Source organism: Dreissena polymorpha, chromosome 9 (assembly GCF_020536995.1).
Source record: "Dreissena polymorpha isolate Duluth1 chromosome 9, UMN_Dpol_1.0, whole genome shotgun sequence".
NCBI lineage: Eukaryota > Metazoa > Mollusca > Bivalvia > Myida > Dreissenidae > Dreissena > Dreissena polymorpha.
This window is the reverse complement of record NC_068363.1, coordinates 13938662-13965369: the sequence shown is the minus strand read 5'-3', so window position 1 is coordinate 13965369 and position 26708 is coordinate 13938662. Positions and strand designations below refer to the sequence as shown.

Here is a 26708-nt window from a genome sequence, read left to right as displayed (position 1 = left end):
TTTGAATAGCTGGTGACTAAATAAACATTTGAAAGCCTGTTATCTTGGTTTAATAAATGTTTGTGCATGAAGAATGAACAACAAAATATATATGAGAATTAAGTGCAAGTATTTAATGAAAACACTTTGAAAAGGCCTTCTAAAAGACCAATTTTAATGATTTGAATTAATTAGGTAACTGCTCCAAGTTATTGGCAAATTAGGAATATATGTTATAATTTTGCTGATTAAAATTATAAGTAACTTGAACATATATGATTATGTGAAATTGTAATGTGCATGTTGCATACATGTATGCATGTTGTGTTTAAACACAATCTTGATGCGCCTCTGCTGTTTTATTTGTTGATAATCTTTATTACACTGTATGGTTAGTATTGGTTATATTTTACATACATGTATATGGAACTAAACCGAGGACAAAGAAAAAAAAAGTATTCTTATTATTCCTCAAGAATAAAGATAAACTTTTAACTTCCTAGTACACATATACTTAATTAATGCACTGGTAGATGTATCCACAACCATAACTTCATGCACATAATTTCTTGCAAATATAAATATGTCCTCCTACTCACAAAAAACAATTAACAAGCAATTAAGCAGCTGTAATGGCATCGGCCTGTGCAAAGTGGATACCAAAAAAAGCTGTTCAGCTGATGTTTATATATTACTGTCATCAGAAGATTGACTGGAAATTGATCAGTAACGAGCAGTAATGAGCAATAACTCAACTCTCTGTGCTGCACTAGGTGTAGAATATTAATTATATAGAGAGCTGTTGCGTCATGATTGCAAATTCTTTCTAATAATACAAAGTCCAGATATGGCAAAACACATAAAGCAGTTACAGGCCAAACTGTCATACAAAAGATAAAAAATCGCAGACCATTTGTATATTTTACTAGTCTTTTTCACTAGCCTACTATATGTATGAATATGAAAATTCAGGGGACTGTTAGTTTAGCATTTTAGATGTTCCTGGCAGGCATGCGGCCTTTCATCATGTGTGAAAGTTGTTTGTTTCACAACCGAAGAATTGCAGGTTTAAGCCCCATGTAAATCCAAGCACTCTTCACTCAAATTAAGGTCCATTAAACATGGCATTTTCTGGATGCGCCATGTTTCACATAGAGCAAGTTTAGTAAGCTGTTAATAATAAACACTCAAATTGGATGGGCAGAACCTGGTACCCCATTATAATTTATAGCTGCCAGATAACGAGTTGAATTTAAAAATCAATACACCATGCATTCAGTGTTTACAGATTGCATATTTCATTTGAAGGTTGTTGATTTTCATATGAATATTTCTCACTTTCTATTTTTCGGCTTTACCTCTCTCTTTCACATAGACCTAAGTTTGGCCTGCCTCAAATTAATATTTAGCGATGTTATAGATCGTTATAAAAATAATTGAAATTTCTGCTGTAAATGTTCTTCAAACTAAAAACACACCCTTAAATCTTACTAAAAGATACAGTGTTCTGTTATGTAAAATACACATATTAACTTCAAATGCCTATGATTATTGTCTCAAAATGAAAAGGATTTAACCATTTCCGACTAATCAGTATCTTAAACACTAAAAAGTATTTTTTTATGCCCCCTTTGGAAGAAAAGGGGGCATATAGTGATCGGACTGTCTGTCTTTCCGTCTGTCCATCTTTCCGTCACACTTTGCGTTTAGGTTTTGAAAAATGCTCATAACTTCTATGTCCCTTGAGATATAACCTTCATATTTGGTATGCATGTGTATATGGACAAGGCCTTTCCATACGCACACATTTCTTTACCCCTGTGACCTTGACCTTGAACTTAGGATCCGTGTTTAGGTTTTGAAATCTGAGTTTAGGTTTTGAAAAATGCTCATAACTTCTTGAGATAAAGCCTTCATATTTGGTATGCATGTGTATATGGACAAGGCTTTTCCATATGCACACAAATTTTGACCCGGTCTGCGTTTAGGTTTCAAAATCTTTGTTTAGGTTTCGAAAAATGCCCATAACTTCTATGTCCCGTGAGATATAACCTTCATATTTGGTATGCATGTTTATATGGACAAGGCCTTTCCATACGCACAACTATTTTGACCCCTGTTACCGTGACCTTGAACTTAGGGTCCGCGTTTAGGTTTCAAAATCTGCGTTTAGGTTTTGAAACATGCTATAACTTCTATCAAAGCGTTTATTGGGGGCATATGTCATCCTATGGTGACAGCTCTTGTTTCATGATTGTTAGTTGTGAAATTATTAAATCTTTCTTTCCATCTTTCAAGAAGTATCGGGGTATGTAAAAATTAGCATGTGTGTTACAATAAAATTAAAAACACATTTTCAATTCAATAATGAAGTTAAACACAAACTGTTCAAAACAATGCCAGCGTTCTTGTAAAAAAAAGAATTGTGCACAATATCAATAAAGAAATTCATGCTGTTTATATTTGTGTTTAAATTTGTACACTATACACTATTTTTGCAAATATCTGGAACAATTTTCAAAACATTTTATTTTTGAAATAATCAGAACACACACTATTATCAATGTAGATCTTTGTGTTAGGTTTAAAAAAAGCCCTTTAAAGATTTTTAAAGGACATCATATTTTTTGGCAAGTATTAAAGTCATCAGCCATATTACATGCGTAATATAAATACATGTATAAATCTAAAAAAATGAGTCAAGCATGTCTATCATAAAATTAATTCAGTTTTTTCCAGACATGGCAGTTTTTTTCAACATGTAGGAGTGCAATTTGTAATGTTTGATTTGCTAATTTTGTCAGACAATGTTCTTGTGATATGCAATCTGATGAACAGTATGGGAGACTTCTAACATAATACATTCTGCATTTTGACATTTTGAATGGGCATTGATTTCTTTTAGTAATGTTATAAAGTCTTGGCTCTGTCTAAACAAAATTTCAAATACTCTACATTTCATTATCAGTGAAAGAAGTCTTCGCAATTTCAGCAATATTTACTTGCATTTTGACATTGTTATACAGAAGAAGTTTAATGCTATACAGTAGAAGTTTAATATTTTGCTGTGACATAAACCCTTGATATGATGTGTACCAATGTTTATTTTGTGGCGAGTATTTTACTGACCTACAACAGGCCTTTTCATGGCCTATCTACGGGTCTCTTAAACGGACCCATTCCCAAATCAAAAATTGTAATTCAATTACAACTAAGAAAGTACTGGTATATAACTATAATTTTGTATGATTTTGTTATTCTACTTTAATTATTATAAAGATTTTTATTTATATTAAAAACGTTTTCCAAAATCAGTGGACTTTTTTATGCCCCCTTTCGAAGAAAAGGGGGCATATAGTTATCGGACTGTCCGTCTGTCTGTTCGTCCGTCTGTCCCTCTTTCCGTCACACTTTGCGTTTAAGTTTCGAAAAATGCTCATAACTTCTATGTCCTTTGAGATATAACCTGCATTTAGGTTTCGAAAAATGTTTAGGTTTCGAAATCTGCATTTAGGTTTCGAAAAATGCTATAACTTCTAACAAAGCATTTATAGGGGGCATATGTCATCCTATGGTGACAGCTCTTGTTTGCCAAAAAAATCCCAATCCTGAAATTGCTTTTAATCCCAAAATGGTCAGCAAAAGGAATGTACAGAGAACCATTTATTTGAAGCAATCCACCACGCCAGGCATGACCATTTAAAATTTAAAATAACTTCATGTACTGAGCACAGTGTTTTTTTCCGTTCAAGTTCAGAGCCGGTATTTTGCCCCATTCCCAATAGAAAAAATTATATATTTTCCCAAATTGGACCTATAAATTCCGAATTTAAGTTCCCCACTTTCCTGCACTTTTTTTATGCCCCCTTTCGAAGAAAAGGGGTTATATAGTATTCGCACTGTCCGTCAGTCTGTCTGTCTGTTAGTCTGTCACACTTTTCGTGTCCGCTCTCTAATTCAAATTGTTTTCATCCGATCTTTACCAAACTTGGTCTGAAGTTGTATCTAGACAATATCTAGGTCAAGTTCGATTATGGGTCATGCCGGGTCAAAAACTAGGTACGGGGTCACTTAGTGCATTTCAAGGATTTAGCATGGTGTCAACTCTCTAGTTTATGTCGCTTTCTGATTTATTTTGATATTCTAAGACATTTTTATGCCCCCGAAGGAGGGCATATAGTGATCGGACTGTCTGTCTGTCCATCTGTCCGTCAAACTTTGCGTTTAGATTTTGAAAAATGCTCATAACTTCTATTTCGCTTCAGATAGCAATTTCATATTTGGCATGCATGTGTATATCGACAAGGCCTTTCCATACGCACACAAATTTTCACCCCTGTTACCTTGACCTTGAACTTAGGGTCCGCGTTTAGGTTTCAAAATCTGTGTTTAGGTTTTGAAAAAAGCTCATAACTTATACCAAGCGTTTATAGGGTGCATAAGTCATCCTATGGTGACAGCTCTTATATTAGATCTACACATTTAGTTCCCATCCAGCTCTATAAGTTCTATAAGTTGCTCTATATAGCTCTATAAGTTGAACCTTAGTTAATAAAACATTGAAAAAATGTGTATTCTCAACTTTGATGCATTTGTTAAAAAAACAAACACAACACTACACAATAATTTCCAAATTTTACAATTTAACCAAAATGGTGAGGAAAAAAACACTTGAGGAAAGCAGCATAATTTTTATGAGAATTGCTCATTTGCAGTGCATACTTATTATACTTTTGCAATATTTAAGTAGAGTTTAACTACTTCTGAAGTGTGCAATTGTTGTGTAGCTAGTTTTTCTGAAAAGTCTTGTTTTGTTAATGTTTCCACAATGTATTAATGATGTATTTTATGTTTTGACTTTTTACTTCTTGGTTTAACTTTAGAAATATAGATTGGCAAGTCAGCTTGCTTAGTTTCATCGTCGGATACCCACGACTAATTCATTCCGTTACTCTCCAGCATTACCCATGGGACAATATAAGAAATACACGCCGTTTTGACCTTAACTGTAACCTTTCAGTAGACCAACAAAATCGCAGTTTACAAAAAGAATTTCGCTTTGGAGGTGTCAATGCTTCACCTGGATAATTGCGATTTGATACACCAAGCTTTTCCATCCACCTGTCCGAGTGCTTGATAAGACATCGTGCCCATGTAAGAGACTAGAGATACTTTTACTCTGAAAGTCGTTTAAATTCTCATGCACGACGAAATTCCATTTCTACGAACGACGCAATTTTGACAACAAACCAGAAGTCTCTATAGTACAAGTTGTATCATTGGTAAAAAATATGCTAATGAAGCCATGAGGGATCCAATGAAATTACTGGATTTGACACACCCTAAAACGGGGAAAAGAGCTTGTTATGTCCCACAGTCGATAAATGGAGAGTAATGGAATGGGTCGAACGTGGGTATCCGACAATGGCTTAGTTTATAATACTAGTTTAAATATAGATTGGGTTATTTGTCTTGCAAGCAATTGATTGCATGAGTATTTTACCATCAACCAAAACTTGAGAGTGGCTTGAATTGGACACAGCTCTAGAAACTCTAAAAGCACTTTTAAAACATAAGATTGTTAAATAAAGATTAAGTTTACATAATTATGGACTGACGCTTAATATGCATTCACAATTTAGTGGCAGTAATAGAAGGCTTTTATTGTATGATAAAATGAAAGCTTAATCCATTTTTTTGACAATTATATAAATTATATGTATAAGTGCAATACATTCACATGAAAATGTGAAACACTGTTTTCAATCTTCTGACTTGTTTTAAGAAATGCAGGGAACCATTATTTAATTATGTTACAATCTTGTTGTAAAAATGAGTTTCTATCCCGCGCCAACGGTGGAGGGATATTGTTTTGGCGTTGTCCGTCCGTCTTTCCGTCCGTCCGGCACTTTTGTGTCTGGAGCCATATCTTTGAAGTGCTTTGGCAGATTTCATTGAAACTTGATATGAGTATATATATTGATAAGAGGATGATGCACGCCAAATAACATTGTACACCATCGAATAATAACAGAGTAATGGCCCTTTGTATTTTGAAAAAATGCTTTTTTGTGTGTCCGGAGCCATATCTTTTGTCCAGAAGTATAATGGCGGGGGATATCAATTAAACGAATTTGCTTGTTTGTTTTAAAGTTATAAACAGCAGGATGACAGTTCATATTTTTGTCGCCATTTCTTCAATTAATTCTATTGTGCAATAATAAAGTTGTACAATGAAACTGGCCATGAAGTAACAATATGATTTGAAAATGTGACATTGATGAACAGCAAGTTTAGAAAAGGACATGTGTGCATTAACCTAGAAGTTTACAATGCATATGATGTTGACCTTATAACAAGTGGTATAAATTATGAAGATCTGACCAGTTGACTGTAAGTGGATACTTTTGAAGCGCTGTCCCTGGTGTTTTGTGTCCTCTACATGACAAGCAGTAGTTTGAAGCTGTAAGAGGAGAATGTAAGAAACCCATTCACATCAATAGTATTGAAGCAAATACATTATACTCTGAAAATGTGTTGATTTCATGAATGTATGCATTATGTACTAAAAATATAAAACAAAAATAAAACCCAAAACAATAACATGGGTTTCTTTTATACCTAATGATAAAATATTACATTTCTGCAGTGAAATAACAGCAGTGAAAATAACACAATTGTTCTTTTCACCAATGAAAAGAACAAATTTTCAGAATTCCTTTTTCTATTTTTATATTATCATATCAAGATGTACTTCCCTTGTTTATATACTTAATTATATTTTTTCTATGATCACGAGTGAAACAAAATTGATATTCCACCAAATCCAACACGTTTTCTTTTAGTTTTATGCTTTTTTTACCGTTTATTTACATTGTGAAAGAGTTAAACTGAAGAATTTCCCTGGAATAATGACGTTATTTCGTCAACAAAATGACGTCATTTCGTCAATAACTAGGTCTTGAGGTCACTTAGTGCATTTCAAGCATTGAGCATGGTGTCCAAAACCTTCGAACGGGCGTATCTTGTAACAGTTTGGCACTCTTGTTAATCAATGCAGGTATATTGTTTGTTATATCCATCTAATCATCTTTATTATAGACACCAATGGCCTTTTCCTACTGTTATCATGGGTGATAATAAATTACCCTTTCTCAAAATAAAATATGATATTTTTTCCCAATTTGTAGAAAAAAAATCCCTATCGTAATAAAAAAAGCTAAAAAATACTTTTCAATAAAAATTAAGTTCTTCTTTAATGTTATTGCTTTATAATAAAATGAATGAATAACATTATAAAAGCAAACATTATCTAACCAACAGTTATATAATGATATTAATTTACTCAATATGAAAGAATTGAGGAAACAAATTTCCCAAATAATGCAAGGGACTTTTCCCAAAAAGGTCATAAAATGGTCTGCACAGTCTTTTACAAGGTAACCTTTAAGTGAGATGCAAGCAAACCACAATATTATTAACAAGCTGATGTTTGATGGTCTGATATGTCTGAACAGTGAAGTCCTTCAAACATCTGTTATGTTTTTACTGCAATGCATTATTTAACTCATTATCTTTGTATAATTAACATTAATTTGTATCTTATTGTTGTTTTCAGGCTTTTTCTACCTACAGACTATTTGTACTGACAGCAAAAGCACCCACAAAGGTATAATGCCTTTTACCGTGTATTGCTATAATGTTGGATGACATTTGGATGAAATTTTATGGCTTTGCCATACTTTGTATATATAAATGTAGATATATGTTCCATGGTACCAATTAAATTTTGTTGTAATGAAGCTTATTAATAATTAACCATTTCCCTCATAAGAAACCAAGTGTAAATGGCTATGTGCAAACAGAATAAAAACAGAACAGCCTGCGAGTAACTCACACAGTTCAGGTTTTATGCTGTTTGCTGCTCATGAGTATGTAACGGTTGGAAATAAAGCCTTAAAAGCTTGAATGTAGTAAGAAAAGTCTTAATTTAATTAAACTTTCTAAAACTTTACAAAAATCTTATCTTTATGTTTTATGCAAGGTGTCTTTTTACTTCCATGTCTTCAAAACGATAGAGAAACACTATGGAACACTATCATATTATCATGAGACAATTAAGTTTTGTAAGGGTTTAGTCTTTAATTAATTTTCCTTATCAGAGCAATAATTCAAATTTGAAATATTTCCTGAATTTTTTTTCCTTGCTATGCACAAAACAATGGTTTCTTTATTTCATTTTCATATGACTGAAACTGCTAATGTACGTTTGGATTATCTTTGTAAATTCCATCCTTGCATTACTTTTAATACTTGTATGCATTGTTAAACAGTGACCATGACATGGTAGTATATGCATTATCAAGTACAACCACTTATTATACTTTATTGATATTATTATAATGATTTTTATCATTGAGGTTGAAAATTGGCCATACCCATTGGGTTACTTGTTTTGCTTTTTATGTAGTTAACACTAAAAAAACTGTGAAACAGAAATGCATTGTGCTTTGTTACTTGGCATGTCACATCTTATAGTGTGTCTCTGCTAAGTTTGTTCAAATCATGTCTTTAGGGTCGAAATTAGCATGCTCCAGGGGTTGCATGAATTATTAAGACCTATATAGTAAAATACTTTGAAACCGTTAGGGTCAGAGGATAAATTCAGAGGTGAAATGTTTGGTCTGTATCGTTGCTAACTACAACCCTGTAGTGATTTGATTTATTTTTATAGTGAATAACTTTTAGAATCATAAACATGTATTATACAAACAGCACAAAATCTGCGCATCACATTTGTCCTACATGTCTCAGACAAACGAATTAGAGCATTTAGACCTTTTTGTTTTTGTACCTTGTTACCATAAACACAACTTGTTTAAACCTTATCTCAACAAGGTGTGTGATGCAATTTTAGAAAATACAATCACAATTACAAGAAGGGTTTTAATTTGTTGCATATGCATCTATTCTGGTTTTATGATATAAACTTAACATATCTTAGTTTAACTAGAATTTATTTTACATGAAAATATTTGGGAAAGCGTAAATTTTACAGTGAGAGCCCTAAATCTCTTGAGTACTGTATGTTGTGGCCACTCAAGTGATCTGAGATATCTCTATAAGTCTTCACCCTTGGATTTCTTAAAATTTTGATTGCCTCGCATTGCTTGTTGTTTTCATCATTGACATGTCTCTCACAAACGTAAAATGATGATAATTGTGCTTTTCAGTCTTGATTTTATTTGATTTTCAGGTTGAAGCTCATTTCCATTACCTTGAAATAAAATCACTTGAGAGCAAACGACCAAATCAAGTAAGTTTTGTATTAAATACAAATGTGGTGAACATTATTGTTAGGTCTTTACCTTGTGGATAACATTAACTCAGTTGTAAAATATGTTTTTGTGTGAAGTAAATTCAGGACATATTGAAATATAATTACCCTTTGCATTTGATTGATTAATTTATCAAATGTCTTTTTTCAATACTTGTTATATGTGTGAAATGTTCCTCAGCTCCGGTTTTAATGCATGCGCAATATTAAAAGGAAATAATAAAAAAAAAAGTTTGGTAAATTTATTTGTATGTAAATTGTAATGAGTGTTATGTAAAAAAAAGCTTTGCATATATGAAAGTCTTTGTTCTTCTTTGGTTTGGTCATTTGAATCTGAAGATTATCATAAAAAAAATCACAAGAATTTTGTCGTTTTCATGCATTTCTTAATATGATGTTATCCTTGGTTAACCATATGTGGCAATGGTTTTACTGATAAAAAATGAAAGTCTCTGATTTCTCCTTACACTTCCTGGTTAGCTGGTGGTATTTTAAATTGGGTAATATGACCTCTTCCTGTTATAAAATCAAATGTATAGTCATGATAAAGATGCATGCTTTCTATTTAGTTTATCAAAGCTATTGGTTACCTACTATGTTCAAAGTTTTTCTTACATATAAACCTCTCTGGACCAAAGACATTATAGATTTGGTAATTTATGTTTAAATGAATCATATAAAACGATGAATGTATGTAAGGATGTAAGATAATTTAAATAATTTCCAACATACATGCAACAAAATAAATATCAAAGTCATTTGTCGGGGTATGGTTAATATCCCCCTACCCCTTCAAGGCGTAAAGTCAACCTTGATCTACAGCCTTGGTGGACTGCTCTCTTAATCTTATTCTATCCAAAGTTTCAATCTTATTCCATCCAAACTTGCACAGTGTTTTTCTCTTCCTGATTGCCATGGTTGAATGAGTGCAATGTAAGTGTGCTAAATTGTTTTGCAGAACATAATAAAATCTTTCTTTAACTCGTCATCAGAAGCAATAAAGTTTGTAGTCACTGAATATATCACTGACTTTTGGGGTATTCTAAGCAAGATCAGCTTTTTTATGTACCCCACCACTATAGTGGGGGACATATTGTTTTTGCCCTGTCTGTTGGTTGGTTGGTTTGTGTGTTTGTTTGCTCCAACTTTAACATTTGTCATAACTTTTGCAATATTCAAGATAGCAACTTCATATTTGGTATGCATGTGTATCTCATGGAGCTGCACATTTTGAGTGGTGAAAAGTCAAGGTCAAAGTCATCCTCCAAGGTCAAAAGGTCAAATATATGTTTCAAAATTGATCATTTAGTGTACATTTTTGCAATATTGAAGATAGCAACTTGATATTTGGCATGCATGTGTATCTCATGGAGCTGCACATTTTGAGTGGTGAAAGGTCAAGGTCATCCTTCAAGGTCTAAGGTCAAATATATGGGGACTTAGTGTTTCACAAACACATCGCTTGTTATATATTCACTTCAGCACTTATAAAAAGTTATTCTTCTCGTCACATCATTCTCTTTTATTGCCAATTTACTTGGAAAAGAAACTGTCAGAAACTGATAATATATATTGGGGTTGAGTGTGAAACGATTGTGTTTAATGTAGAAATGGTAAGCATGTACAATAGTTTAATATTCAGCCCTTTATATCACAAAATACAAACTGTTATACAATAAAGTTCAATTGAAAACAACAACAAAACAAAGTTTTCTTGTGCATGCGTTGCTGTATACAACAGAATGTTTCATACAGTGTTGCCGTATGAATACAGTTCATTATTTTAACAATTTTTCCTTATTGTTATTGCTATCCCATCATTATTAATGTTCGAAATGCGCCAAGCTCCGTGAAAAAGGGGTTTAATGCATTTGCGTAGTGTTGTCCCAGATTAGCCTATGCAGTCCGCACAGGCTAATCATGGACAACACTTTCCACTTTTTTTTTATATTTTTCGTTTATTTAAAATCCCTTCTTAGCAAAAATCAAGTTTAGACATAAAGTGTCGTCCCTGATTAGCCTGTGATGATTCTATAGTCTAATCTGGGAGGACACTTGATGCACATGACTTAAACCCCCCAGTTCAGAGAGTGTGGCTTGTATGCATTGAAATATCATGTTTCAGCTGGTGATATCTACCAATGGGAAGACATTCACTTTTGTGTCTGTTGAGGGCTCAAATGACTCGGACGAGTTCACAAACATGGTCACTCACATTGGAACCTCCCTGAAAACCATCTTCCCGACCCTTCCATTGGAGTAAGTCAAAGGCCTTTATGCAGTATAAATGGCTTCATTCCCATATGTGCTCTGGGTGAACAGGGCTTACTGTATGTGCGTAAAGTTTACTCCAAGATAAGCCTGTGCACTCTGAACAGGCTAATCAGGGATAATTATTTAAGCTTCTTTGGAATGTTTGTGTTGAAAGAAAGTCTCCTAAAAACAATACCCGTCTAGGCAAAAGTGCCATTCCTGATAAGCTTTTGCAGACTGCACAGGCTATTCTGAGAGACACTTTGCACACATGCAATTAGCCCCATTCCTAGAGCAATGCTCATATGTTTATTTTTCGAGAAAAAGTGAAAGTCTGTGTTTATTCACCATTTGGTTACTGTGTGTTACTGTTTTTCACGATTAGCATAACCAAACAAAACCCCAAAAAGAAAAATGCATCCTTGTGAATTTAGTTTGGAAACACCAAACAGTATTGAGGCTTAAAATTGTAAACAAATGGATAATTCATCCAGCAGTATTTCATTGATATCATGGCTGTCAATTAATCTACTCTTATTCAATAGTTGTCATCTGTTCATCAACAAATTATGGGAAAATGTATATGAGCATAATTTCATGTTCAAGTTTGCCTATCTGCCCAATATCACCAGGAATTGCAGAATCCTGGCCATTTAATATTCATGAAATGGGTTTTGGTCTTTTACATTTAGCTTAACTGTTTATCAAACAGCTGTTTTTGTTATTCCCCTAAAAGAGGGCATAATAGTGATCGGACCGTCTTTTCGTCACACTTTGCGTTTAGGTTATGCGTTTAGGTTTCGAAAAATGCTCATAACTTCTATGTCCCTTCACATAGCAACTTGATATTTGGCATGCATGGGTATCTCATGGAGATGCACATTTTGAGTGGTGAAAGGTCAAGGTCATCCTTCAAGGTCTAAAGGTAAAAAAAAACATGTACCAAGCAGCGCAGAAGGGGGCATTGTTTTTCTCACAAACACATCTCTTGTTTATATTTAAATTGTATCATGATGTAGCAAGATATTGATGCTAATCAAATTTATGGTTTGTATGCGAAAGATGTTTCTGCTTATCAGTTCTATATCACATACAATATGAGCTGAAAAAATGCCTCTTTTTCCAGCATAGCTCCAGATGAACCTGTGCATCCATGAAGTCTGCTAATGATTCTCCATCCACTATTAACTCACACAATTTTTCATAGTCTCATTAGCTGGCATGAAAGCTCCTGACCAGACTGAGAAAATGCGCAGGCTGGTCTGTAGCTACACTGGCTACATATGGCGTGAGACCCATTTTGGCATAACACAGGTAATATGCAATAGTTAAATGATAAGTGCTTGCCCTGTTATTGTAGACGGTTGATCAAGAAGATAGACATCCTGCCCGCAGACCGTCTCCGGGTGATGTATGACCTCTTGCGCGCCATTGAGTCTCGTGAGCCGGGTCCGTGTGGGGGATTCACACTCATGTACGCCAGCATGTGTGACTTCCATGGCCTCATGTACAGGGATGAGGTTGCCTGGGTAAGATTGTGACAAACCTGGATAAGTAACGATTAAACCTTGCAATATAATAATAATTATAACCTGTTGGCCCAAGATTGAGTAACAGACGTTAGCTTAACAAGAAAATATTATTACATGTCTGTCTTAAATTGGGCAATCATCAAACAGTAATTTCAAAAAGTATTCTTTGTTGGGTTGCATGCATGTTAATAGCTCTTTTCATAAGTACCTTAGCTCCCCTTTTAAATGGACTGTCAACCACGAATGACGAAAAAAGAAAAGTTATAAAATACCGTATTTTCTTACAATTATTAGTTTATATTAATTAAAATATCACGACTGGTTTATTACATTACTTGAAAAAAGTTAATATTTTCAGTATATTCGGTAAATAAATTTCGCGATGTGAAATCGAAAGTACATTGTGAAAACAGGTGACATTATGATAAACACACTATGAATAACGCAAGTACATTGATTGTTTTATATATTAGATATATACAATTCATTACGCATGAACAATATGCATTCCTGGGTTTACCTTGTGACGATGACGATCAATCTACTGGCGTTATTTATAGTTAACTGGTAGTTACCTGGAAGACATACCCAGTAAAATTTATTACCAAATATACTGAAAATATGAAAACTTCACAACTTTTTTCAAGTAATGTAATATACCAGTCGTGATTTTTTAATCAATATTAACTAATAATTGTAAAAGAATACGATATTTTACAACTTTTCTTTTCTTCGTCCTTGTGGTTGACAGTCCCTTTGACTTAAACTTACAGCATCCCTTGACAACTTAAGTTTTGCAGTATTCTTTAAATGCATGCTGATGCCCCCTGGCTGTCACAGTGCACCATGTTGTGTGAATCTATTTTAGGATGTTGATACTATCTACCTCTCCCAGGATTCCAAGGAACTTTGTCTCCGGGACTTTGACCACCTCAAAGAAAGGTAATCATAGTAGACAATGTAGCATATAAAGGAGCACTATACTTGTATGGAAACTCAACTTCAATGTTTCTTTTGCTTAAAGCGTGGCATGTGTATAGCAAGTAACGTATTTTGAACACACGGATGATGCAAAATTATCTGTAGAGTATGTACATGGAATGTGGAAGAAAATAAACAATATTTTGATCTGTTATGGATTTCATATTCATATATAACATATTGGCATAATGTAACATATTACTAAAATATCAATCCAGTTTCATCCCATAGACAAGAGTTTAATTGGGGTTTAATGTTAAAACTGTGTGTGTTGATAGCTTATATCTGGTTCTTGCTCTTCATTGCATGCATGTTGTTATTTAACTTTTATTTAAACTAAATTAACAGGTACAACGTCGAAAATCTCTCTTTTTTTTGCAGGGCCAAATGTCTTGTGGCAATTTATACATTTTGTATATAACACGTGTAATTATTACTGACATTCAACATCAAATATGTATTAGCAACCACTACATCATGTGCCAGAAAATGTACATAAAACTGTCAAAATGGAAGTATAGTCTAGCGCGGTATCTAGGGATATTTATTGTTGTAATAATAATACTATGCAAGAATTGCTGATTAAAAAAAATCTATTTTTTTCTTCAGGAAAAATCCTTATTTTACCCTAATTTATTTGAGTTGTATGTTCTAGGGACCTGGTGCCTATAGTATCTGCCCTTGTTAACAACACATGGTTCACTGGACTAATCGCAAGCAATATCAAATTGGTAAGCACTGCGGAAACTTTGGTTGATTCTTCAACATATTAATTTTTAATGCTTCAAGTTTTGTTATAAGTAATAGCAAATGTAAAGCATTTAGTCTTGTTGTTTTTAGCTCACCTGTCACGAAGTGACAGGGTGAGTTTATGTGATCGTGTGATGTCCGTCGTGCGTGCGTCAATAATTTGTTAATGTAGACAGTACAGGGTTTTCCCCAGGCCATTTAAGCGCCCCTTGCCGGGGCACTTGAATTTCGAAATCAGAGTCCCCGGGGCGCTTGAAATTTTCCGACCTGTGTGTTTTCAGTGAAAGAAATTGGAGATTGTAAAAAAAAAAAATGTTTCTCTATCAGTGTATCAATATTCCCTGTTTTAAAAGAGCACATGGTACCTACTTTAGCAAGTAATCGCCATAAACACCACATGGGGTAATGGATAATCCACTGATAAGAGAATAGCATGACGCGCGTATAGATTATTCTAGCCATATTACACAGTCATTTAAATGCTGACTGTATCAGGTAACTTTCCAGTCGTCAAACTGTGATGTTCATCGTCCAATCGGTTACGCGAATGCTTATGAGGGCGGGGTAAACTATTGACCATTATTTTTGATTGACGTCGGGCACAATGTAAAAGTTTATCGCAGCTCGATAAGCAAGAATTTGTACCATTTACGTAATAAAAAAGTACATTAAAGACGGTTTCGGGCATCATCATCACACCTTTTTACTGTAAACAAGTGTTACCTATGACTCTTGTAATGAAAGAGGTAAAGAAATAATTACTTATAGCGAGTAAGTTGTGCAAATAACTCCCGGTTACAATTATGCGATAACAATTTAATTCCAGTACATGTATATTTCATCATGTCCATTTATAACGTTTTTCTGGCATTTATTGGACACGTAATGCGTTAACAAATTTTCGTTGAATTAATTACGCACACTAGTAAATTTTTCGTCCAATAATCGATACTTAGAAGACTGATGATGGCAACCGGCCGTAATCCTCGTGAATTTCATGCATAATTCTGTCAAAACATTTATTCGACTAAAGTGTTTTAACAAATTATCGTTAAATTAATAATGCAACTGTTAATATTTATTAAAATCTCAAATGGGAATAATTAAATTAGTCATCCGAAACCCTTTCCCGTATGTCGACGTTAACGCGTTTTTAATCCGAAACACACTTCCGAATGTAAATGTTACCGCAACGTTAAAATATTCTTGCTTCAAATTAGTAGTGCAAATTTATTTTGTCTCTAATCTTTTTCTCAATTAAAAAGAGCGCGAAAATTATGCAGCATGTACAACGTCGCGTGTATTGTTTTAACAAGCACACAACACGTCAGAGGATTGACGCATGTTCAGAGGCAATATTTCATCAAATCTATAAATAGTCAATTAAAATTTATTTGATACTTTAGAAAAATGGCAAGGTTTGTTCAAAAGAAATAATTGAGAGCTTTTATCGTAAACATTTACCAGAAAGTGATTTATAAAAACGGAATAAACGGGATTATCGGATAATAAATAGAAACTTGAATAGTAGTAAGTATTCAGTAAAAGAGTCGGGTTGAAACGGATGTATTGGAGAATCGTTCGAGTCAGGATTTTACTGTCAGTACGGGAAAGTTTTAAAACAATTAAACAATATAAAAAAGTATATATATTTTTAAATGACAGAGGGATTTTTTGAAGAGTCATAGCGCACCAAATGACGTCTTTCGACGTTGTTTTTCTTTGAGTTAAAACGCACCACAGAGCGTTAATTGACACGTTAAATAAAAAAATCAACCACACCCATCAGCCCCGGGGCGCCTGACAAAAATCCTGTGGAAAGCACTGCAGTAGAGGTCACGGTTTCAATCCAATCTTTATGAATTTGGTCAGAATGTTTATCTTGATGACACCTGGGTTGGGATTGTATTTGGATCATCTGGGGTCAAAAACTAGGTCACTAGGTCAAATAATAGAAAAACCTTGTGTATACAATAGAGGTCATAGTTTTCATCTGATCTTAATGAAATATTGTGAGAATGTTTATCTTGATAACATCTGATTTTGGATCATATATGGGTCATCTGGGGTCAAAAATTGGGTCACTGGGCCGATTCTAGTAAAACCTTGTGTAGATGAAAGAGGTCACAGTTTTCATCACGTCTTAATGAAATTTTGTCAGAATGTATTAATTGATGAAATCTGGCTTGGGACTGTATATGGGTCATCTGAGGTCATAAAGTAGGTCATCTGGTCAAATCATAGTAAAACTTCCTGTAGACGATAGAGGTCACAGTTTATTTTAGCTATGGTCCTGAAATTTGGCCCATTTGTGATTCATGATATAGCTAGCCATAGTCTGATAGAATTTAAGTTGATGTAGCAAGGTTAGTCAGGTGAGCGATTCAGGGCCATCATGGCCCTCTTGTTGTATACAAAATATGCTTCTTAAGTGAATAGGCAAGCACAGAAGCCATCATTATAAATATGGCTGTGTAATGATAATTTGTGGAAAAAAATATAGAAAAAGTCATTGTTTTATTCTTTATTATAAAATAATAATTTTTGCACTCTCCTTGCTTGCCCAACCATTTTGACGGGTATAAACCTTTACTCAAACCATACTATTCTGAGTTGTATACTGATATTATTTATAACAGTCATTTTGTTGGTATGAAATGAGCGCATGGTACAGACTTTTAATGTAAAAACACTACAAAACCCGGGGTCATGGAAAAATGGGTCTTATGCGATTCAGTGCAGTTTGGCCAGGAACTACTCGGTCTGCTGTTGAGTCACACAAGGCTTCATGGTGTCATTAGCAGACAGGGAAGCTCCTGATCAGACTCTGCAAATTGATAGGCTGGTCTGGAGCTTGGCTTGACCATATCGCATAATACCCACTTTCCCATGACCTGGTTCTTATTATTCCCAGGGCACTGATGTGTGCACTGAGATATTGCGTGTGATGAAGAAGAATGCTGTGATAGAATCTCTCCTGCTGAGTGGAACTGGAATCTCAACGTGAGTACACACATGGATACCATTTCAATAAGATCTCGTCAGTAAGACCTACAAACCAGTCTGGATTCTCCACAACTGGAAATTTGCTTTTAATCCTTGCACTTGATTTAGTAATTGATTAAATTAGACTCAGGCAGAATTGCGTACTTTTTAGTTATGCCCCCCTTCGAAGAAGAGGGGGTATATTGCTTTGCTCATGTCGGTCGGTCGGTCTGTCTGTCCGTCCACCAGGTGGTTGTCAGACGATAACTCAAGAACGCTTGGGCCTAGGATCATGAAACTTCATAGGTACATTGATCATGACTCGCAGGTGACCCCTATTGATTTTTAGGTCACTAGGTCAAAGGTCAAGGTCATGGTGACCAGAAATAGTAAAATGGTTTTTGAATGATGACTCAAGAACGCATACGCCTAGGATCATGAAACTTCATGGGTAGATTGATCATGACTTGCAGATGACCCCTATTGATTTTGAGGTCACTAGGTCAAAGGTCAAGGTCACGGTGACCCGAAATAGTAAAATGGTTTCCGGATGATAACTCAAGAACGCATACGCCTAGGATCATGAAACTTCATGGGTAGATTGATCGTGACTCGCAGATGACCCCTATTGATTTTCAGATCACTAGGTCAAAGGTCAAGGTCACAGGGACAAAAATCGTATTCACACAATGGCTGCCACTACAACGGACAGACCATATGGGGGGCATGCATGTTTTACAAACAGCCTTTGTTTTGATATATTCACATTTGATGTTCAACCTTAAAATATGTTTTTTTTATGAAACACATATACAATCTATATAAACAGCAGCAGAATTCTATAATTATATCATAGTAATGTTTCTCATTATCAATTAAGTAACCCAATTGATAGTGATTTTATTGAGAGCTTGAGTAAAACAGTCTTGAGTCCTTCCATGTTACTCTATTGGTATCAATGTGACATACGCTATTATGCTTTTCTGCCTGGTTGTCTATGAAGACCCAGTTATTTGCTTACTTCAGTGACTTTGTGAAGCGTCTATCCAACATGCTACTGGCTGGTACCAATCTTCATATCCTGGACATCTCAAACAATCAAAGCATTGATGACACCGGTAAGTTTGCAGTGGTGACAGCAGAAGAGTCACTTGTAGGATGTAATATAATGTTCTCTGTCTCTGAAAATATAGTGTAAAAACTCAGTCATATGTCTACCTGTTCGTACATCGGGGGGGGGGGGGAGGGGGGCAGGGAGGGGGAGGTATAAAGATGGTTTGACAATTTGAAAATCAGCTTCAGTAAAATTGCGACTCCATCAAATTAATTGTTCGATTCTGTGATGCAACTATTTTGTTGAACATTTTAATTGTATAAAACAAAGCAGATATTATAGTAGTTATACATAATTTTACCTTGCATCTTGATAACTAGTAATAATCGAGCAAAATGCTGTGCCATTCTTTACCATAAATGTGTTTGAGAATTTCTTTACCACACACGTACATCGTTGTTAGGAACTGTACAGGAATTTGGTAAATCAGAACTTATATTAAATTGGGAAAAAATCTTGACTTATGACTGTGTTTTCAGGGTATATGGTCCTTCAAAGTTTTCTTGTCACAGATTTAAAGTTAGCAATTATTTGCATTTATTTACCACTGAATTATAAGGTATAAGCAATTATGACTGAGTTAGTAATTCCTTGATTGATCACACAATAGTTATATTTATTGCTTTAATTACATTTATGTTTCAATAAATTTTTAAATGATATCTTGGCATAAATGTAAAATGTCATCTGTTAGCTTGTTAATCTATGATTGCAGTTCAAATATTACATTTAGTTCAAATATAACACTTAGTTCAAATATTACAATTAGTTCAAATATTACACTTAGTTCAAATATTACATTTAGTTAAAATATTACACTTAGTTCAAATATTACACTTACAGCCAATATACTCTATTATTAAAAAAAATTGAAGTGCTACAAACCCCTACCCCTAAAAAGTTCCAAGAAGAAAGATATAAATGCAATCTACTCTTGCAACTAACCATAAAGCATCAATAAATTGGCCCCTGAAATGGACATCATTATGCATCATAATCTGCAAAGTATGGGGTCCCACTCTGGTAGATTGTTGCCCTTAGCCAGTATGGTTATTCTACCATTGCACAGGTGATAAGAACCTGATGGCCCACTCTTGGGCATTGTTGCCCATACCCAATACAAGCACCTGTCAGTATGGTTCCTCTACCAATTCACAGGTGATCAGAACATGATGGGTAATTGTTTCCCTCATCCAATACAAGCACCTGTCTTTATGGTTCCTTTACCATTTCACAGGTGGTGAGTACCTGATGGGCACGCTGAGTACACGAGGCAGGAAGTGTACCCTGCTGGACATCTCTGGGACCAAGATCACATCCAAGGGCCTGAACAGGATTGCAGAGGTGATGAGCAAGCACCCCCACGTGTTCAGTGGCCTCCAGACACTCAAGATGGCCTCACTGCTTCCCAGCAAAGGGGAGGACCTGCAGGTAGGTAGAACAAAACAGCTGAAAACCAGTGTATTGTGTTAATAAAGAGCTGGAAACCAGTGTATTGTGTTAATAAAGAGCTGGAAACCAGTGTATTGTGTTAATGAAGAGCTGGAAACCAGTGTATAGTGTTTGTGAAGAGCTGGAAACCAGTGTACTGTGTTAATTGTGACACACATGACTTTAAATCAGTGTTTGAATTTATAGGCCAAGTACACAATAGTGAAACAGGTTATTTTTTTGCAGGGTCTGTACGCCTTTATGGCCTCTCCCAACATGATCAGCCACCTTGACCTGTCAGCAACAGAGGTGGAGATAGATAGGGTGGGTACAGATCAGGATTGATGTAGTCAGAGTAGTGGAAATTTCATCTGTCTACTTTTTTAACAATAATCAAGGCTAAAATAATGCCAAAAATTATTCTTATGATGGCATTTAAGAGTTTCACCATTTTCATGCTTATCCAGGTAGACTACCATGAGCTAGTGAAATATATTAAAGACTAGCAGACAGTAAGAATGTGAGTACTAGAAGTAGGCTAATGGAAATGCCATCTCATTTATCACTTTTAGTATAATTAAAAAATGATAATAGGCATGTTGATTGTTAATAAAAAATTAATAAACATAAAGACTAAACCTGTTCATTCCTGTCACAGTTGATGCCGGCTCTTCAGCGAGGTTGCAGTCAGAATCTGACGGTCCTCAAGCTATCGAGGGTTGCCTACTCCAAAAAGAAGGAGTGTGTTGTGCAGACGTCCTTCAAGCAGTTCTTCTCATCTGCCTACACCCTAAAACACGTGGAGCTGGCTAACGTAAAATTGCCACCCGACGCAATCAAGTATGTCCTCAATTTTGGGATGAATTTCGAGTTCAGAATAATATATTGTCAATGTATGAATGATTGGTGTGGGGATGTGGGCCTAAAAAAAACAACATGTTCCATGTAATGATTTATTTCTAAAACATAATAGATTGCCTCCTGCCACTGTAAAGTACTAACTGATTGTGTTATTGAACTATAAATAATGTATTAAAGCAATTCATTAAGGGTATCACGTTTACAGATTTTAAACGTTTAAACGAAATGAAATAAACGAAACTTTACTGTTTAAACGGTATCCCTATGTCTGTTTAAAAAGCATCAGTACCATCACAGTTTCAAAATGAAAATAGTAATTATTTCAGGAGTAATATTCAGTGCATATCCCATTCGTGCAATGACGTCTTATTAAAACCATAAATATTATAAAACAGACCATCCGTATCACCACATGTGAATTCGTCATTCTATAAAAACAATTTAAAGAACGTTGAAAATAATGTAAAATCGATGAAAAATACTGATTCCGAAAACAACACTCCAAAAGAAATGCACGTATTTTGCTATTGAAATACAATGTGCATATCATTTGACCGCAGAAAATGAAATACCAGTTAACTAGCAAAAACGTAATCAATATATAATTTTGTTAAAATATTTCTTTTCAACATGTTACCACAGTGTTTTACTTTCCTAATCAATCACTTAAAATATTTCAAGATGGCGGCATATGCACTGTTTCGTTGCCAAGTTGTAAGATTTTTGGAAAGTAGTGAAGATTTTCCGTTAGTTTCCGTTCATGTCCGTGCCATCCGGTAACCAATCAGAAATTAATTACTGCTGAATTCGGTAGCCCGGATTTACCGCAAGTACCCAGATTTTGCAGTTCGTCATTGATATACTTTGTACGGCTAGCTGGCTACGTTATTTGCACCCCAATATTTATTATGTTGATATTGACTGTCGTTTAAACGTTTACTGTTTTTGTAAACGTTTTTTAGCAAAACACGAAACACGACCGTTTAAACGTGATACCCTTACAATTCATGTTATATAATTATCTGGGAGAGGATCCAGGGCCGGTATTTAACAACCCATTCTTAAACTTAAGAAAAAGAATAAACTTGGAACGAAGAAAAATGCACTTAATGTTTGAATATATACATGCCTCCACTGGTAATAATGTCATTAATAAAGTGTTCTACATGAAGAATGCCATAGATAGAGATGTTTAATAACAAATTTTACTCAAAATTCAAGCACTTATTGAATATATCAATTTAAAGAATATTCTTTATTTTTAGACTTAAGTGTAAGAATTGTTTGGTGAATATGGGCCCAGATAATGTTGCAAAAACTTGTAATCCAATCCCATGCATATAAGATGCAATAAATACGTTTAAACTAAAGTAGGTCGTCAATGTTGATATTAATTTCTTCAGGAAAAATAGGTGGTCAAAGTTATTGTTAAAGAAAAAATATGTGGCTGATGTCAGGATCAATGTCTCAACTAAAAGTCGGTTGGAGTCAAGATTGACTAAAAAATATAAATAAAATCTGTATACTGCATTGGTTTCACACCCTACGTCCAACCATTGTTATTCAATTTTTGCCAAACGTTATGACCATTTTGTCAAGATATGACCGCAAAATCTGTTAATAACCTAAATTGCGCGTAAAATTGACCTGAAAATTGCAGCGATATGGTGCAATGATCTAAAACTTGCCTTTGTATCTGTTTTATCTGTTTGTCTTTTCAGTGTCAAACAGTAATTATCAAATCCTAACAAAACTTGACAGTTAAATGCACTCTGAACAATGAGAGCCTTATAGTAGATGTACTACAGAAAGCATGGGTTAACTATGCTTTCCATGTAATGTAGTAGTGGTACTTCGCTTATGAACTAGAACACGTCTGTTTGGTTCGATCCTTTAATAACGTGTGATGAAAGTAAACAACAATAATGATACTTAACGCCATGTCATGAGCACTAAGATATGGTTCTTCTCCTTCATGGATCTTGTCCTTATTTGTGTCGTTGCTAATTTATTCAGAACATGGAACAAATAGAGAACTTCTCACTTAGAGAGACTTGTTGTCTATGGTCTAGGGTTCTCTCATTTGTTCGTCCATGAAACAATGGACATTTTTTCTCTTACATGAACCTGTCACTTTTTATGTCCCCCACGGCCCCACCATACCCCCACCACTATAGTGGGGGACATATTGTTTTTGCCCTGTCTGTTGGTTTGTTGCTTTGTTTGTTTGTTTGCACCAACTTTAACATTTGCCATAACTTTTGCAATAATGAAGATAGCAACTTCATATTTGACATGCATGTGTATCTCATTGAGCTGCACATTTTGAGTGGTGAAAGGTCAACGTCATCCGTCAAGGTCAAAGGTAAAAAATATGGGTCAAAATTGCCTATTGTCCCCTACTGGTTTGCGCTCCGTCTGTCAGTCAGTCTGTCAGTCAGTCACACTTTTCTGGATCCTGCGATAACTTTAAAAGTTCCTTATATTTTTTCATGAAACTTGAAACATGGATAGATGGCAATATGGACATTATGCACGTCATTTCATTTTGTTCCTACGTCAAAAATTCTGGTTGCTATGGCAACAAATAGACTAGAAATACTGCTGAAAATGGTGGTTTTCTGGGTCCTACGATAACTTTTAAAGTTCTTACTATTTTTTCATGAAACTTAAAACATGGGTAGATGGCAATATGGACATTATGCATGTCATTTCATTTTGTTTCTACGTCAAAAATTTTGGTTGCTATGGCAACAACAACAACTCTGACAACGTTGGAATTTCTGACAATGGCGGAGCCGGTAGGGGACTATATTGCTTGGCAATAGTCTTGTTTAATGTACACTTTTGCAATATTGAAAATAGCAACTTGATATTTGGCATGCATGTGTATCTCATGGAGCTGCACATTTTGAGTGGTGAAAGGTCAAGGTCATCCTTTAAGGGAAAAGGTCAAATATATGGGGACATAGTGTTTCACAAACACATCTTGTTTGTAAAGGACTTAATATTATTCAGACCACACAAAAAGAGGTACATTTTTTCTGTTCTAGGGATCTGTTTCTGGGCCTGGATTCTAACAGGAACATCAAGGATGTCCATGTGGACCTCAGCGGCTGTGAGATCTCCATGGAGGGAGCCAAGAATCTCACTGAGTGTCTCTGCTCTGGTCGCAACATCACAAGGCTTGATATCGGGGGCATCATCAAGAGTCCTGGTACAGGTAATCAGGCAGTGTGCTTTTTTCCTCCTATCAACCACCGTATATTCTCTAATAAATGCTTACATTTTCATTAGGAGGGGAGGGGGGAGTGGGGGCTAGGGGATATTAGAGGTCAAATGAATGGCTTTATTTTATAGATAACACTATACAAAAAAAAATAAGAATAATTTGACTGTATTGCTCATTATTATAACATTTTTGTTGAAGAATTTTACGCATGTTTTTGCAGTGACTGTTTAACCAAACAAAAACATTTATTTAGCTTGAAGTTTTTATGTATTTTTGAAGAAAAAACTTGGCGGAGAGATTATATTTGGGTAGGGGCATTTATTAGAGAAAATATGGAGTCTTCTTTCCTTTCAGCACCAATATTGTTTAACTGATAGTTTTTAATGCGGTTTGATATGCTTGAAAATAAGACTTTGTGGGATCCTGTAAAGGGTATGAATACAATGTATATAGGGAACATTAAGGATTTTTTTTCAGAAGAAAACTCATTAAGATATTCAGATTGTGTTTGTAAATTTTGTTTGCTTTAGGTACACAATTACATTGCATGTATTATTCATTTAGTAAATGAATCCTGCATCAAAGAAATCTTAATTAACTAAGTAAATTTTGTATAGTTTGTGGTTGTTCAGAGAATACTTTTTATGTCCCCCACCACTATAGTGGGAGACATATTGTTTTTGCCCTGTCTGTTGGTCTGTCTGTTGGTTTGTGCCAACTTTAACATTTTGCAATAACTTTTGATATATTGAAGATAGCAACTTCATATTTGGCATGCATGTGTATCTCATGGAGCTGCACATTTTGAGTGGTAAAAGGTCAAGGTCATCCTTCAAGATCAAAGGTAAAAAAAACTAAATTAAAGGGGGGCAGAAGGGGACATAGTGTTTCTGACAAACACATTTCTTGTTGTTCCTAATTCAAGAAGTGCACAAGAAACCATCAGATCCACTATAGCATTATATCATCTGTCATTGCTTCAGGCCTATCGGATCGGGATCTGATTCACATATTGGAGAACATTGGCAGGAATAACATGATCAAGGCACTGTCATTGGGCCAGATTTTCAACAGCGTTAAGCCAAAGTAAGATTTATCATGACGATGTTGTGAACTGTGTGTCAAAGGGCATAGAGGATTATGAGCTGAGCTCTGGGAAAACCAGGCGTAATGAATGTGTGTAAAGTATCATTGCAGATCAGCCTGTGCAGTCCTCGTGGGGTTTTTTCTTTGGAAATTGACTTCTTTTCAAATTAAAAGTTTCATATAAGCGGAATTTGTTGCCCCTGATGCAGACTGCATAGGGTTATCTGGTTTGACACTTTACGTGCATGCATTAAGCACTGTTTTCCAATAGCCCATCTCATATATATTTGTCCATGTTTTATTGTTCTCATAAAAGGCAGTTTTATTATGGTTTAGGTGTTTAAAAATGAAGTTTGATAGTTAAAGCTATCTTTAGAAAAGCATGGATAAATTTAATGTAGTCATGATTACGGGATTAAAATTTTTGTGTAGCATAGTTTAGGAAAGATATGTATTAAATGATGTTTTTGTCAGTGTGTTATCTACCGTAGTTACTCTATGTTTTTGGACACTCTAAGTTTTCGGACACCCCTTTTTTAGCAAAAATAATTTTTCATGACTCTTAATTTTCGGACACACATTTTCGTTCATATTAATGTCTATAAGTTTTCGGACAGTATATTTTACAGCACGATTGTACCAAATTTCGGTCCTTTTTTTGATATCTAATGACACTTCGAGCATGGGGTTTTACAACCAGCTTAACATCATAAAACATGGAAGGTGCATGCCTGAGGGCAATGGACCATTACATTTGCCTTATTGGGTAAATAACCTTGTAAACCAGTATTAAACAATGGTTTCGCCTGATAGCATAAACGTTGACAATTACCAGGGGTAGTGCCAATTAACAGTTCAATTATCTACCCCTTCTCAGTAAAATCACTGTGACAAATACTAAACGCTTCAAAGTGTGATGCACCCTGTTGCAAGTTTTACCAACAATGGAAGGTGTTAGACAACAACTATCGGAAATGAACTAACAAAGAATTCACAGTTTGCTTTTTTATTGCGTTAATTACAGGTTCATACTAGCGAGTATCGGTAAACATCACATGCTTACCTTTGAACTTGTTGGTCAAAGTACAACCTTGTAGTAACTTTCTGTCAAATAAATTAAGCATTTAAAATTATTTAAAATGCAGTGCAAACATATATAACTGTAAT

The 26708-nt window shown here is 34.8% G+C and overlaps 2 protein-coding genes across 6 annotated transcripts in view; one reads left to right on the top strand and one right to left on the bottom strand.

The window, feature by feature from the left end:
- LOC127844170 (uncharacterized) overlaps positions 1-26708 on the bottom strand; it is a 295187-nt gene that overhangs the window by 177299 nt on the left and 91180 nt on the right. The window lies entirely within an intron of this gene.
- LOC127844159 (F-actin-uncapping protein LRRC16A-like) overlaps positions 1-26708 on the top strand; it is a 101570-nt gene that overhangs the window by 8143 nt on the left and 66719 nt on the right. Inside the window, exons 3-15 of the mRNA XM_052374185.1 lie at positions 7598-7648; positions 9236-9295; positions 11442-11575; positions 12930-13098; positions 13970-14043; positions 14738-14813; positions 17747-17835; positions 18844-18935; positions 20169-20362; positions 20609-20686; positions 21021-21202; positions 24277-24446; positions 25439-25541. Coding sequence (XP_052230145.1) covers positions 7598-7648; positions 9236-9295; positions 11442-11575; positions 12930-13098; positions 13970-14043; positions 14738-14813; positions 17747-17835; positions 18844-18935; positions 20169-20362; positions 20609-20686; positions 21021-21202; positions 24277-24446; positions 25439-25541 — 1472 coding nt within the window. The remainder of the gene's footprint in view (positions 1-7597; positions 7649-9235; positions 9296-11441; positions 11576-12929; positions 13099-13969; positions 14044-14737; positions 14814-17746; positions 17836-18843; positions 18936-20168; positions 20363-20608; positions 20687-21020; positions 21203-24276; positions 24447-25438; positions 25542-26708) is intronic.